This window comes from Lithobates pipiens, unplaced genomic scaffold (assembly GCF_037356315.1).
Source record: "Lithobates pipiens isolate NorthernLeopardFrog02 unplaced genomic scaffold, aLitPip1_a1.2 Scaffold_19, whole genome shotgun sequence".
Lineage (NCBI taxonomy): Eukaryota > Metazoa > Chordata > Amphibia > Anura > Ranidae > Lithobates > Lithobates pipiens.
This window is the reverse complement of record NW_027507764.1, coordinates 23,371,502-23,386,447: the sequence shown is the minus strand read 5'-3', so window position 1 is coordinate 23,386,447 and position 14,946 is coordinate 23,371,502. Positions and strand designations below refer to the sequence as shown.

General features: G+C 48.0%; 1 protein-coding gene across 1 annotated transcript in view; it reads left to right on the top strand.

Annotated features, from left to right (window-relative positions):
* Positions 1–14,946, top strand: part of DNAI1 (dynein axonemal intermediate chain 1) — a 243,505-nt gene that overhangs the window by 17,347 nt on the left and 211,212 nt on the right. The window contains exons 5-10 of the mRNA XM_077490558.1: positions 2,676–2,756; positions 5,968–6,094; positions 8,301–8,365; positions 10,886–11,005; positions 11,090–11,149; positions 14,402–14,533. Coding sequence (XP_077346684.1) covers positions 2,676–2,756; positions 5,968–6,094; positions 8,301–8,365; positions 10,886–11,005; positions 11,090–11,149; positions 14,402–14,533 — 585 coding nt within the window. The remainder of the gene's footprint in view (positions 1–2,675; positions 2,757–5,967; positions 6,095–8,300; positions 8,366–10,885; positions 11,006–11,089; positions 11,150–14,401; positions 14,534–14,946) is intronic.

Below are 14,946 nucleotides of genomic sequence, written 5' to 3'. Positions count from 1 at the left end.
CTCCCAATGACACCAAAGATGGGCCATGATTCCTCCCAATGATGCCAATAGGGCACTATTCCCCGCCAGTGATACCAATGATGAGGCACAATTCCTCCCAATGACACCAACGATGAGGCACAATTCCTCCCAGTGACATCAACAGTGGGGCACTATTCCTTCCAATGACACCAACGATGGGGCCCAATTCCTCCCAGTGACACCAATGATGGAGCACAATTCCTCACAATGACACCAATGTTGGAGCACAATTCCTCCCAGTGACACCAATGATGGAGCACAATTCCTCACAATGACACCAATGTTGGAGCACAATTCCTCCCAGTGACACCAATGATGGGGCACAATTCCTCGGAACAGCATACAGACGAACGGTTCTCCCAATAAGGATTGGTTCCATCGGACATATTTAGAACATGTTCTATTTCTAGGTCTGTCAGAATTTTCGAAAAAAAAAAAAAGTCCAATGAGGCATACAAACGATCGGAATATACGATGAAAAGTTTCTATCTGACTTTTTCTGTCGAACATTCCACTCGGGTGTACGGGGAATAAGAATGGGGCCCAATGGCGCCAATGATGGGGCACGATTCCTCCCAATGACACCAAGGATGGGGCACGATTCCTCCCAATGACACCAAGGATGGGGCACGATTCCTCCCAATGACACCAATGATGGGGCACGATTCCTCCCAATGACACCAATGATGGGGCAAAATTCCTCCCAATGACAACAATGATGGGGCACAATTCCTCCCTTTGACACCAACAAGGGGGGCACAATTCCTCCCAATGACACCAACAATGGGGCCCAATGACACCAATGATGGGGCACAATTCCTCTCAATAACACTAATAATCTTATTGTTGATGGTAAAAGGTGACACTTTATTTAATACCAGAGAGATCCCAAACCTGGGCTGCTCACAGCATGAATTGATGGAGTTCAGGAACAACCCACCTGCACCACACAATGGAAGTGACTTGGCAGACCTACGAAAGGTAGACGTAGAGCTTTGTAGGATGTGGGGTGGAGCCAGGGTGGGCTCCCAAAACATGGTTCTGCCTAATACCCATTGCCTTTAAAAGAGAGGTGGGGAAAAAGAGGAGGGGAACTCCTCCTCCAGATCCTGTGCTTCTCTATGCAGCCACGGAGAGGCTCATCTCTGCACCCCTCCTCCTATCTCAGCAGTTGGCAGAAGAGAGGAGGAGAACTTCTCCTCCAGATCCTGTGCTTCTCTGTGCAGCCACAGAGAGGTACACCCCCCCATCTCAGCAGTTGGCAGAAGAGAGGAGAAGAATTCCTCCTACAGATCCTGCTCTTCTCTGTGTAGCCGCGGAGAGGCTCGTCTCTGCCCCCATCTCAAGAATTGGTGGAAAAGAGGAGGAGAACTCCTCCTACAGATCCTGTGCTTCTCTGTGTAGCCAAGAAGAATCTCGTCTCTGCCCCCCCCCCCACCCAATCTCAGCAATTGGAAAAGAGGAGAACTCCTCCTACAGATCCTGTGCTCCCCCCCAATCTTAGCAATTCGTGGAAAAGAGGAGAACTCCTCCCCCAGATCCTGTGCTTCTCTGTGCAGCTACGGAGAGGCTCCTCTCTGCCTCCCTCCCCCTTCTCAGCAGTTGGCACAAGAGAGAAGGAAAACTCCTCCTACAGATCCTGCACATCTCTGTGCAGCCACAAAGAGGTCCACCCCCTCCCCCCCCCCATCTCAGCAGTTGGCAGAAGAGAGGAAAATAACTCCTCCTACAGATCCTGCTCTTCTCTGTGTAGCCGTGGAGAGGCTCGTCTCTACCCTCATCTCAACAATTGGTGGAAAAGAGGAGGAGAACTCCTACAGATTCTGTGCTTCTCTGTGCAGCCAAGAAGAATCTCGTCTCTGCCAACCCCCCCCCCCCCCCCCCCCCAATCTCCGCAATTGGTGGAAAAGAGGAGAACTCCTCCTACAGATCCTGTGCTTCTCTGTCTACCCAAGAAGAAAGAAGAATCTCGCCCCCCCCCCCCATCTCAGCAGTTGGTGGAAAAGAGTAGGAGAACTCCTCCTACAGATCCTGTGCCTCTGTACAGCAGCAGCACCCCCTCGTCTCCACCTCCCCTGTTCTCAGCATTCAGCAGCTGACATCAGCCCTGCTCTGGTCCTCCTCCAGACCCTGCACATTCTGCTTTCCAGCTCCACCCCCAGCTTCTTCCCAGAAGCAATACAAGAAAGGGGTGGGGGTGTACACTGTGATGTAAGGGGGGTGGGGGGGGGCTCATGACATCTGATAAAAGGGGTATTGGGGTGCTCTGGACATTGTAGTCTTACAGATACAACTGACCCTTTGAGGAAACCATAGTGCCGGAGCGGCCTGTGATGACATGGAGTTTGCCACCCCTGCCCTAGACTAATCATGGAGCCAGAAGAGTGATGGAGACTATAGACCTGGCTACTAGGGCACCTACTGGGTAAAAAAGCTTAGGAGCCCATCAGGGGGCCCCCTAGGGGGTGACCACTCCATTAGAATATTGTGATAAGACTGGATCCAGTGTGAGGGGGTTCTATTGTCTGTATATTGGGACATTAAAGACTAAGCAGGTAAGTGGGTGGTTCTATATTGCAGTCAGAACCTCCACCGACCCGGAGCCTATGTCTCAGCATTGTTATCATTACTAATTTATTCCATTTGGTTTAAAGGAACTTAAAGAGGAATTCACTCGTATCCTGACCGCAAACAACCCTCATGCCCCCCAGAACATCGTCAGGTACAGTTTCAAGGTGAGTACCCATGAGCACCTACCTCACAGATACATATGCCCATTATGAATGTTCATGCTATAGCTCCACCATTAGTCTGACACCATTCTATAGCACACTGGACCTGGGTGAGGACCAGGCAGAACCTGCCTTAGAGCTCTACTGAACATTCGGATGAAACCAGCCAAATACATTCCAAGTGAATCAAAACAAAACATGTACAAAGTCCTACCTACCAGAGGGACCCTTGATCTCTGTGTGGAGGCAGTGGTCCCTCTGCAGAGGTCCCATACTCTCCTACTAAGTCACAATTGGAACTCTCCATTCGGCATGGAGCATGAGCTTTTGCTGATTGCAGAGCTAAAGGTCTGACTCACCAAGGGGACCTTTGCAAAGAAACCACTGCTTCCACACTGAGAGCAGAGGTCTTTTTTGCTTCTGGAACAGACATAAGTAAAATCAGGATTCCATGTAACCAATCCCCAACAAGTGCTATAGTGTGTTTTACAGTCTGACCATCTCCTGTAGGGTGTCTGCAGTCTCCGACCATCTCCTGTAGTATGTCTGCAATTTCTGACCGTCTCCTGTAGTATGTCTGCAGTCTCCGACCATCTCCTGTACTATGTCTGCAGTCTCTAACCATCTCCTGTATCATGTCTGCAGTCTCTGATCCTCTCCTGTATTATGTCTGCAGTCTCTGACCATCTCCTGTACTATGTCTGCAGTCTCTGACCGTCTCTTGTATCATGTCTGCAGTCTCTGACTGTCTCCTGTAGTATGTCTGCAGTCTCTGACCATCTCCTGTAGTATGTCTGCAGTTTCTGATCATCTCCTGTAGTATGTCTGCAGTCCCTGGCCATCTCCTGTACCATGTCTGCAGTCTCTGATCGTCTCCTGTATCATGTCTGCAGTCTCTGACCGTCTCCTGTATCATGTCTGCAGTCTCTGACTGTCTCCTGTAGTATGTCTGCAGTCTGACTGTCTCCTGTAGTATGTTTGCAGTCTCTGACTGTCTCCTGTAGTATGTCTGCAGTCTCTGACTGTCTCCTGTAGTATGTCTGCAGTCTCTGACTGTCTCCTGTAGTATGTCTGCAGTCTCTGACTGTGTCCTGTAGTATGACTGCAGTCTCTGACCATCTCTTGTACTATGTCTGCAGTCCCTGACCATCTCCTGTATCATGTCTGCAGTCTCTGACCGTCTCCTGTATCATGTCTGCAGTCTCTAAATGTGTCCTGTAGTATGACTGCAGTCTCTGACCATCTCTTGTACTATGTCTGCAGTCTCTGACTATCTCCTGTACTATGTCTGCAGTCTCTGACCATCTCCTGTATCATGTCTGCAGTTTCTGACCGTCTCCTGTATCATGTCTGCAGTCTCTGACTGTGTCCTGTAGTATGACTGCAGTCTCTGACCATCTCTTGTACTATGTCTGCAGTCTCTGACCGTCTCCTGTATCATGTCTGCAGTCTCTTACTGTGTCCTGTAGTATGACTGCAGTCTCTGACCATCTCTTGTACTATGTCTGCAGTCTCTGACCATCTCCTGTAGTATGTCTGCAGTCTCTGACCATCTCCTGTAGTATGTCTGCAGTCTCTGACCATCTCCTGTAGTATGTCTGCAGTCTCTGACCGTCTCCTGTATCATGTCTGCAGTCTCTTACTGTGTCCTGTAGTATGACTGCAGTCTCTGACCATCTCCTGTAGTATGTCTGCAGTCTCTGACCGTCTCCTGTATCATGTCTGCAGTCTCTTACTGTGTCCTGTAGTATGACTGCAGTCTCTGACCATCTCTTGTACTATGTCTGCAGTCTCTGACCATCTCCTGTAGTATGTCTGCAGTCTCTGACCATCTCCTGTAGTATGACTGCAGTCTCTGACCATCTCTTGTACTATGTCTGCAGTCTCTGACCGTCTCCTGTATCATGTCTGCAGTCTCTTACTGTGTCCTGTAGTATGTCTGCAGTCTCCGACCATCTCCTGTACTATGTCTGCAGTCTCTGATCCTCTCCTGTATTATGTCTGCAGTCTCTGACCATCTCCTGTACTATGTCTGCAGTCTCTGACCGTCTCTTGTATCATGTCTGCAGTCTCTGACTGTCTCCTGTAGTATGTCTGCAGTCTCTGACCATCTCCTGTAGTATGTCTGCAGTTTCTGATCATCTCCTGTAGTATGTCTGCAGTCCCTGGCCATCTCCTGTACCATGTCTGCAGTCTCTGACCGTCTCCTGTATCATGTCTGCAGTCTCTGACCGTCTCCTGTATCATGTCTGCAGTCTCTGACTGTCTCCTGTAGTATGTCTGCAGTCTGACTGTCTCCTGTAGTATGTTTGCAGTCTCTGACTGTCTCCTGTAGTATGTCTGCAGTCTCTGACTGTCTCCTGTAGTATGTCTGCAGTCTCTGACTGTCTCCTGTAGTATGTCTGCAGTCTCTGACTGTCTCCTGTAGTATGTCTGCAGTCTCTGACTGTGTCCTGTAGTATGACTGCAGTCTCTGACCATCTCTTGTACTATGTCTGCAGTCCCTGACCATCTCCTGTATCATGTCTGCAGTCTCTGACCGTCTCCTGTATCATGTCTGCAGTCTCTAAATGTGTCCTGTAGTATGACTGCAGTCTCTGACCATCTCTTGTACTATGTCTGCAGTCTCTGACTATCTCCTGTACTATGTCTGCAGTCTCTGACCATCTCCTGTATCATGTCTGCAGTTTCTGACCGTCTCCTGTATCATGTCTGCAGTCTCTGACTGTGTCCTGTAGTATGACTGCAGTCTCTGACCATCTCCTGTATCATGTCTGCAGTCTCTGACCGTCTCCTGTATCATGTCTGCAGTCTCTTACTGTGTCCTGTAGTATGACTGCAGTCTCTGACCATCTCTTGTACTATGTCTGCAGTCTCTGACCATCTCCTGTAGTATGTCTGCAGTCTCTGACCATCTCCTGTAGTATGTCTGCAGTCTCTGACCATCTCCTGTAGTATGTCTGCAGTCTCTGACCGTCTCCTGTAGTATGTCTGCAGTCTCTGACCGTCTCCTGTAGTATGTCTGCAGTTTCCTTCACTGAATATGATGTGGGGTCTTTGGTGAGGGGCAGCACTTCAGGGCTCCTATATAAAATAAATGTGACCACCACTCTGAGTGGCTCTATGGGGGGAAGGGAGTACATCGTGGGGGATTCTGTGTCCCTCCATGGGTGTTCTCTGAGCCATCATAACAGGCGGTGTTGTCTGTGTACAGGAACGGGTCTACAAACCCATCAGCATTGTGGACCAGCTGGCCGTACACTTCTCCCTGGATGGAAACATGTTACACAAAGACTCGGATGAGGCGCGGCGGCAGAGGGCGAAGTTGGGAGTCATTGAAGGTGAGAGGTGACTTCTGGGGTCTGGTTCGGCCAGTTATAAAATAGCGTTGGGCTACTTTCAGGATCCATGCCTGGCAGCTCTGGTATGACATAGGAAGGTTTATCAGGAAAATAATGTGCTGTATTTTGTGATGGGAATGCTTTCTCCTGCCTGTGAGCCAAGGTGAAGCTCTTTCTTACTCCACTGAACTCCAGGCAAACATTTAACCAGTTCCCAACCGGGTTATGGCCGAATGACAGCTACAGTGCAGTCACACATTGCTGGGAGGGCGTCATAGAGTGGTGAACTCTGTGACTACCCTGTCAGCTGATCACAGATCGGGGTAAAGAGCCAATCACAGCGGCTCTTTACCACATGATCAACTTTGTCCAATGACAGCTGACAATGATGTAAACACAAGCCAGTTATTGGCATTCCTTTCCTCATGCTGACAGCGAGGAGAGGAGAGCAGGTAACCAGCTTGTGTGAAAGGGACATCTACACTGATAATCAGGGCACTGATTTTTCAATGTCCTAATTTATCAGTGCAATCTCAACAGTGCTGCCAATCAGTGCAGCCTCATCAGTGCCTCTTCATCAGTGACCATCAGTGCAGCCTCATGAGTGCCACCTCATCTTTGCAGCCTATTAGTGCCCATTAGTGCAGCCTCATCAGTGCCCATTGGTGCAGCCTCATCAGTGCCCATTAGTGCAGCCTCATCAGTGCAGCCTATTAGTGCCCATCAGTGCAGCCTATTAGTGCACATTAGTGCAGCCTCATCAGTGCCCATCAGTGCCTCCTCATCCGTGCCCATCAGTGCAGTCTCATGAGTGCCAACTCATCAGTGCAGCCTATTAGTGCCCATCAGTGCCACCTCATCAGTGCCCATTAGTGCAGCCTCATCAGTGCCTCCTCATCAGTACCACCTCATCAGTGCAGCCTATTGGTGCCTCATCAGTGTCTCCTCATCAGTGCCCATTAGTGCAGCCTCATCAGTGCCAACTCATCAGTGCAGCCTATTAGTGCCCATCAGTGCCTTCTCTTCAGTGCCCATCACTGCAGCCTCATCAGTGCCACCTCATCAGTGCCTATTAGTGCCTCCTCATCAGTACCACCTCATCAGTGCCTCTTCATCAGTGCAGCCTATTAGTGTCCATTAGTGCAGCCTCATCAGTGCCCACCAGTGCAGCCTCATCAGTGCCTCCTCATCCGTGCCCATCAGAGCTGCCTATTGGTTCCTCATCGATGCCACCTCATCAGTGCCCATCAGTGCAGCCTCATGAGTGCCACCTCATCAGTGCAGCCTATTAGTGCCCATCAGTGCCTCCTCCTCAGTGCCCATCACTGAAGCCTCATCAGTGCCCATTAGTGCAACCTTTTTAGTGCCTCCTCATCAGTACAACCTCATCAGTGCCTCCTTCTCTTAGTGTCCATCGGTGAAGGAGAAAAATTACCTGTTTGCTAAATGTTATAACAAACTATGAAAAATGTTTGTTTTTGTTTTCTAATTTTTTTTTATTTTTTTTTTATTTATTTAGCAAAAAAAAAAAACCCCCAGTAGTGATTAAATACCACCACACGATTGTCATTCAAAGTGTGACAGCGCTGAAAGCTGAAAATTATCCTGGGCAGGAAGGGGGGTGCCCGGTAGGCAAGTGGGCAAGTCACAGATGAAATACATATAAGAGCTGGTTCATCTGAGAGAGAATATTTATTTCCATCCAGTCATGATATTTAAACAGCTCTGCCACACAGCACAGCCCAGTCTAGCACTGTAAAATACTTGATTTTGAGGGAAGTTTTTATACCCATCTCTTACAAGCCGTTTCTGCCCTAAAAGGCGTTGCCATACAAAAAACGCTCAGACGCCCCCGATGTAGGCACGTGGACCCGCAGTTTTTCATACAGTGGTATTACAGTTTCCGTTATTCCCATTATATACAGTGAAAGCTTCCAGAGGGATATTACAGAGCAGACAGGATGAAAGGAGAAGGGAGAAGACTACTCTGGTGATGATCACAACCACTTGTGGGACGTATACCTTACACATGTGTTGCTGTTACTTTAAATAAATGGTTATTAGAGAGGAAGCTGAAGATTCAGGCCCCCCTCTGACAGCGGCACACCATGTGATTGCACGGAGCGCAGGTGGCTGAGACTGCACCCTTCTGACCTCACCATCCTCTGAGTGTAACTCTCTTCCTTATCTTTTATGTGTTCTGCAGAGACTCAGACCAACGACTCCACAGAGCCGGGAGACAAAGACACAGATGGGAAGTCTGACGCTCAGGTACTGTACATATATCCACACCGGTGGTACAAATGCTGTACCAGGGCATGGGGCGTTCCTGGTGCTGATCCTTCCATTGAAGGGGGGGGTGGACCCCGTCCTAATCTTTCCCCCTGACTGGGGTAGACCCGGTTCTAATCCTTTATTTTAAGTGGGGCGCTAGACCCCGTACTGATCCTTTTCTTGAATGGGGGGTCAACCCCGTGCTAATCTTCCCCCCTGAATTGGGTGGACCTGGTTCTAATCCTTAATTTTAATAGGGGGGGGGGGGCTAGAACTGGTGCTGATCCTTTCCTTGAATGGGGGTTTGACCCAGTGCTGATCCTTCTCTTGAATGGGAGATGGACCCGGTGCCAATCCTTTCCTTGAAAGGGGGGTAGATCCAGTGCCGACCCTTCCTTTTGAATGGGGGCTAGACCCAGTGCTGATCTTTTCCTTGAATGGGGTGTGATAGAGTCACCCTTTCAGTATACTCCAGGACTGTGTCTGCGGATCAATACCTGGAGCTCAGGCAGAAGATTCGGGGAGGACTCTGGATTTGAGCCCTCCAGGTCGCTGGTATACAGCATGGCACGTGCTTTCCAACCCCAGAGCGATGGGCCAGTGACCAACGGAATGTGTGGATGCCATTCCTGGGAGAGCGGCCCCAGGAGCAATGGGTGACTGAGTTGGCCAGTGCCTGAGGTGGAGTAGGAGCTAAAGGTGTGTAGGAAAGAAGCCAAAGTGGGATGTGGATGGAGGTTCGCGTCCCTGTGGAGGCAGGTTGGAAATACCAAGTCTCAGCCAGGAAAAATTTGAATTGGGTTCTTCCAGTGCGGGAACTTCTCTTATGAGTGCTATGGACTCTCTGGTGGCCACTTACTTAGCAGGTGACAATGTGGAGTCATTCAACAAGACTACAGGCTTTTATACACTTGAGAAGGAGGTTCCCCCTCCTGATCATATTGCCATAACAATACAAACCGTAACCAGAAACATAAATTAACATGAGCTAATTAACTAGTCATTTAACCAGCCTAGATGACTCAGAAGTCTGACCTTTCAGGTCAGACTTGCCGACTTCTAGCTCAGAAGACACAATACACATGATCATAAATATAAACGCAGAACACCTTCACACAAGAGCAGACCTACTTACAATAAACACATTATGGCAGGGGGCCCCAGACCAGTAGCTTGCTGATGACATCAGCCAGAGCCCATAGTTGGTAGTAAAGAGGCTAGCATTCAGTTTCCTCCAAAAGCCTCTGTCCCGGGTGAGTCTATCACATGGGGTGTTGACCCGCTGCTGATCCTTCTCTTGAATGGGGGGTGGACCCAGTGCCGACCCTTCCCTTGAATGAGGGTGGACCCAGCGTTGATCTATTCCTTGAATGGGGGGTTGACCTGGTACTGATCCTTCTCTTGAATGGGGGGTGGACCCAGTGCTGGCCCTTCACTTGAATAGGGGGTGGACCCGGTGCCAACCCTTCCCTTAAATGGGGGTGGACCCGGTGCCAGCCCTTCCCTTAAATGGGGGTAGATCCAGTGCCAACCCTTCCCTTAAATGGGGGTGGACCCGGTGCCAACCCTTCCCTTAAATGGGGGTGGACCCAGTGCCAACCCTTCCCTTAAATGGGGGTGGACCCGGTGCTGATCCTTCCCTTGAATAGGGGATGGACCCGGTGCTGATCCTCCATGGTGGCTCCGAGCAGCCGCACTGTGCACCTATCACAATGCTTGACTCAGGTCTTCATATATTGAGCTCATCTATAAGGAAAAAATCTTGCCCACAGTAACAAGATTTCAGTTACTGAATCATTATTTCTGATTGGTTGTTATGGATTACAGCTCTCTATTGGTTTTTGCATTTTATCCAAAGATAGCTTTAGTTTTTTTATTTTTTTATTTTTTTTTTTATGTATATGGGCCTATTGATTTGGCATAGCAAAATATATCAGTGACAATTGTGTGTTTGGTGACATCAAGCAGAGGTCATTAGTAATGCCATTGCCCAGGTTGCCTGATTCTCTATGCTTCTTGCAGAGTGCTCACAAGCCCAACCAATCACACAGACTCTCTAAAATTGACTGTACTAGTGTCTGCAGAGAAGTTGGTAGCGGATAGGACACCCATAGACAGCCACTGCTGGGCTTGGGCCCCCCTGCTTACCTGATGGGGCCCGGGCCCGGTACAGCTTGTACGCAGGATTAGTGCTGCCTACATATTCTTATTGCTGCTTTCAGAATCCAAAGCCACATATTGATGACCTCACACCACAGTCACCGCCTGTAGCCATACCCCTCCAGACACATTTTACCCCGATTGGGCTTAGTCGTAAAGGTTGAGTTGGCCAGAATGGGCCATCGGCTCTTATGATGTGTTGGGTGCCCTCTGATGGTGTTACATTAATGTAACACATTGCATAAAGGTGAAGGTACTTCTAGTTTTTCCTACTAGAAAAATAAGGATAGCAGAGTGAGGTCTAATTTGCTGTAACTAGCGGGGTTAATGGGGGATCTGCTGTGATTGTTTCCCCAGACCAGTGAAGAATGGACCGAGGGTCAGGAAATACCATCCAGGAGCAAGAAGGAGAGAAAACCAACCAACCAGTTCAATTACAGCGAGAGAGCGTCCCAGAGCATTAACAACCCCCTGCGGGTGAGCGGTGGGGATGGCGGTGGAGTCATAGGATAATGTTCATACGATGTTCATCTCACACATCTCTCTGTATTCATGTTCCAGGAGCGAGCTTCTCAGACAGAGCCACCTCCAAGGGCCACCTTCTCCGCCACTGCAAACCAGGTACCTAAGTTCTTTGTTCCATTAACCACTTGAAGACCAGGCCTTTTCTAGAACGTTTTTGTTCAAAGTTTTAAATCCCAGTATTTTTTGCTCGAAAATTACTTAGAACCTCCAAAATGATAGATTTGTTTTAGCAGAGACCCTAGAGCAGGCTTCCTCAACCTTTTCAACACAGAGGAACCCTTTGCAATAACTTTCCAGTCTCAGGGAACCACTGCTTAACCACTTACAGACCGGACCATTTTGCTGGTCAAAGACCAGACCACTTTTTGCGATTCGGCACAGCGTCGCTTTAACTGACAATTGCGTGGTCGTGCGACGTGGCTCCCAAACAAAATTGACGTCCTTTTTTCCCCACAAATAAAGCTTTCTTTTGGTGGTATTTGATCACCCCTGCGGTTTTTATTTTTTGCGCTATAAACAAAAATAGAGCGACAATTTTGAAAAAAACGCATTATTTTTTACTTTTTGTTATAATAAATATCCCCAAAAATTTATAAAAAAAAATAAAAAATTTCCCTCAGTTTAGACTGATACGTATTCTTCTACATATTTTTGGTAAAAAAAATCGCAATTAGCGATTATTGATTGGTTTGCGCAAAAGTTATAGCGTTTACAATATAGGGATAGTTTTATGGCATTTTTATTAATAATTTTTTTTTTTTTTTTTACTAGTAATGGCGGCGATCAGCAATTTTTTTATTGTGACTGCGACATTGCGTTGGACACATCGGACATTTTTGACACATTTTTGGGACCATTGTCATTTATACAGCAATCACTGCTATATAAATGCAGTGATTCCTGTGTAAATGACACTGGCAGTGAAGGGGTTAACCAGTGGGTGGCAGTGTAGGGGTTAAGTGTTCCTAGGGGTGTGTTATTAACTGTTGGGGGCTGGGCTTTCATATAGTGAACACTGATCTCTGCTCCAATCACATGGAGCAGAGATCAGCGTCACTAGTTGCTAGGCAGAATGGGGAAATGCTGTTTACACGGCATTTCCTCCATTCAGCCGCCCCGTGAGACGATCGCGGGTATGCCCGCGGCGATCGAGTCCGCGGGACCCGTGACCGGACTCACGGGGGTCCCGACTGGCACGCGAGCGCGCCGCCGCCGGCGCACTCGCGATGGCAGGGCGACGTTAAAGATTGGACGTACCTGTACGCCAATATCCCTGCCCGTGCCATTCTGCCGACGTACATCGGTGTGCGCCGGTCGGGAACCGGTTAAAATGACTATATCTACAACTCATAATATATTAGTGTGATGGTCAGTGGGAATAATGATTCTTATGCCCTGTACACACGGCCGGACATTCTGACCACAAAATCCATCAGATTTTTTCCAACGGATTTTGTCCGAAACTGGTGTTGCATACACACGGTCGGACAAAGTTGTCGGAAAAGCTGATCGTTCGGGAACGAGGTGATGTTCGTTGCGTACGACGGGATTACGTAGAGGCTAGTAGCCGATAGCTTTGGTCTTGTAATTTGATCTGAGCATGCGTGGCACTTTGTCCGTCAGAATTCTCTACGAATGATCGGAAAAAGTCCAATCAGAATTTTTTTGTCGGAAAATTTTAGATCCTGCTCTCAAATTTTTTTCCGACGGGAAAAGTCCGATAGAGCCCACACACAATCAGCTTTTCTGACAATATAATCCGATCCGACCTTTTGGATCTGAATTTCCGACCGTGTGTACAGGGCATAACACTTGTGGACATTGGGAAGAATTGCCTCCCTACAGATAGCCAAAAAAGACCAATGGTATCCGTGGGAACTTATCTGAGAGGCAGAAATCGCTCATTGCTGAAGGAACCCCTAGAAACCTCTGGAGGAACCGTTGGGTTGCATGGAACCCTGGTTGAGTAACACTTCCCTAGAGAATAAAATGGAGATTGTTGCAATATTTTATGTCTCACAGTATTTGCGCAGCGATCTATTTTTTTTCCTTTTTTTTTTTTTTTAATTAATATTTTTATTTAATTTCTTAGACAAACAAACAAAACAAAAAAAACGACAAAACATCATACACACTGAACCTGAAATATATTCGTAGAATATCAAGATCCCATCACGTTCCATAGCAACTAACAATTCAAAATTAGGATCCAAAAAAATAAAAAAAATATAATAATTGCCGGAACGGATATGTTATCTAGGCCATCCCTTGTATCCATTCCAATGTCAAGCCCAGGGGTGGACTGACCATTCGGTCACTCGGGCACTTCCCGAGTGCCCCGTTCCACTAGGGGGGCCCCATCAGGAAAACCAGGGACAATATGTAAAAATCTGTGTTTTTTTTTTGTTACATCTGTCTCTGAAATGTCCCTTACCGGCATCCTTTTTGGTCTAAAAATCCTGAGATTATAGCTGCCCCACCTCTCCAGTACCTTCTCAGCCAATAGAAACATGTTCTATACTTTCCCTATCACAGCTGTCCTGATCACATGCTGGTCTCTCGCCCATCTGTAGGCCCCGGACCTGCATGGTGGGTGCCGCCAGGTAGACGGAAGGGAGATCAGTCAATGTCTGTTCCTGACCTCCTCTTCCTAGTAATGACTCAAAAGCGACGTGTAAAACGTCACTTCCCGGGTCCTGGTGTCACTTCCTCCAGCCAGTGTGGCCGAGGAAGAAGCCAATTGAGTGTTCTTTTAGACTGCTGATGTCTTATTTAAGAGAATTCTTTTAAGATACTTTGTGTCTCCTATGTGACGAAGAAAAGAAAAAAATTCCCCCGCATCGTACTGCGATAAAATGCAGACATGCTGCATTTCATCGCCACGTACCAGCCTGAATCGCACTGCAATGTCAGGCATAACGCATTGCGCCGTCCTACATTGCAGTGAATGGGGTGTAAGTTTTGTACACTTCACATAAAGTTTGTTCAAAACATAAAAAAGCAAATACCTTTAGTGTACAGCATATTGGAATTATAACATATCCAGGTTCTTCTTCAGTGCTGCTGCACAGTGCTTCTTCTTCATCGCTCCTCTCTCTCAATGAAAGTCTATGGGTCACATCTGACCTGGCTGGAAGCAATGCAATGTGTAGGTAAGATTTTACCTCGGCAGTGGTTCACCAGTAGGGGGATTGCAGTAAAATGTAGACAAGACATAAGCGGTATATGCAATACAATGATAGCAACATGGTACAGCAAAGATCATAGACCTTCATACTATCTGTCATGGAGGAGTTGGATGAAGGGGCAGTATTGGAGATTTGTTTGATTTCCTCTGTTCTATTTCAGTGGGAAATTCATGACGCGTATGTACAAGAGTTACAGAAACAAGAGAAGATGAAAGAGAAGCAGAAAGCACCGGCAAGCAAGAAAGAGGATGAACACCATTCCAGGAAGAAACTACCCACCGCCGAATCTCAGGTAGGTACCATGCTGTGCCCATTATGAGGTGTTCCCACCATCCCTGTGCTGAGTTCCCGGGTCTGCAAACCTGCCATGCTCATTATGAGGAGTTCCCACCATCCCTGTGCTGAGTGCCTGGGTCTGTACACCTGCTGTGCCTATTATGAGGGGTTCCCACCATCCCTGTGCTGAGTTCCTGGGTCTGTACACCTGCTGTGCCTATTATGAGGGGTTCCCACCATCCCTGTGCTGAGTGCCTGGGTCTGTACACCTGCTGTGCCTATTATGAGGGGTTCCCACCATCCCTGTGCTGAGTTCCTGGGTCTGTACACCTGCTGTGCCTATTATGAGGGGTTCCCACCATCCCTGTGCTGAGTATAGAATATACTGCTTCACAATGTCATGGAGGTGCACACAATCCATTGTGGAAT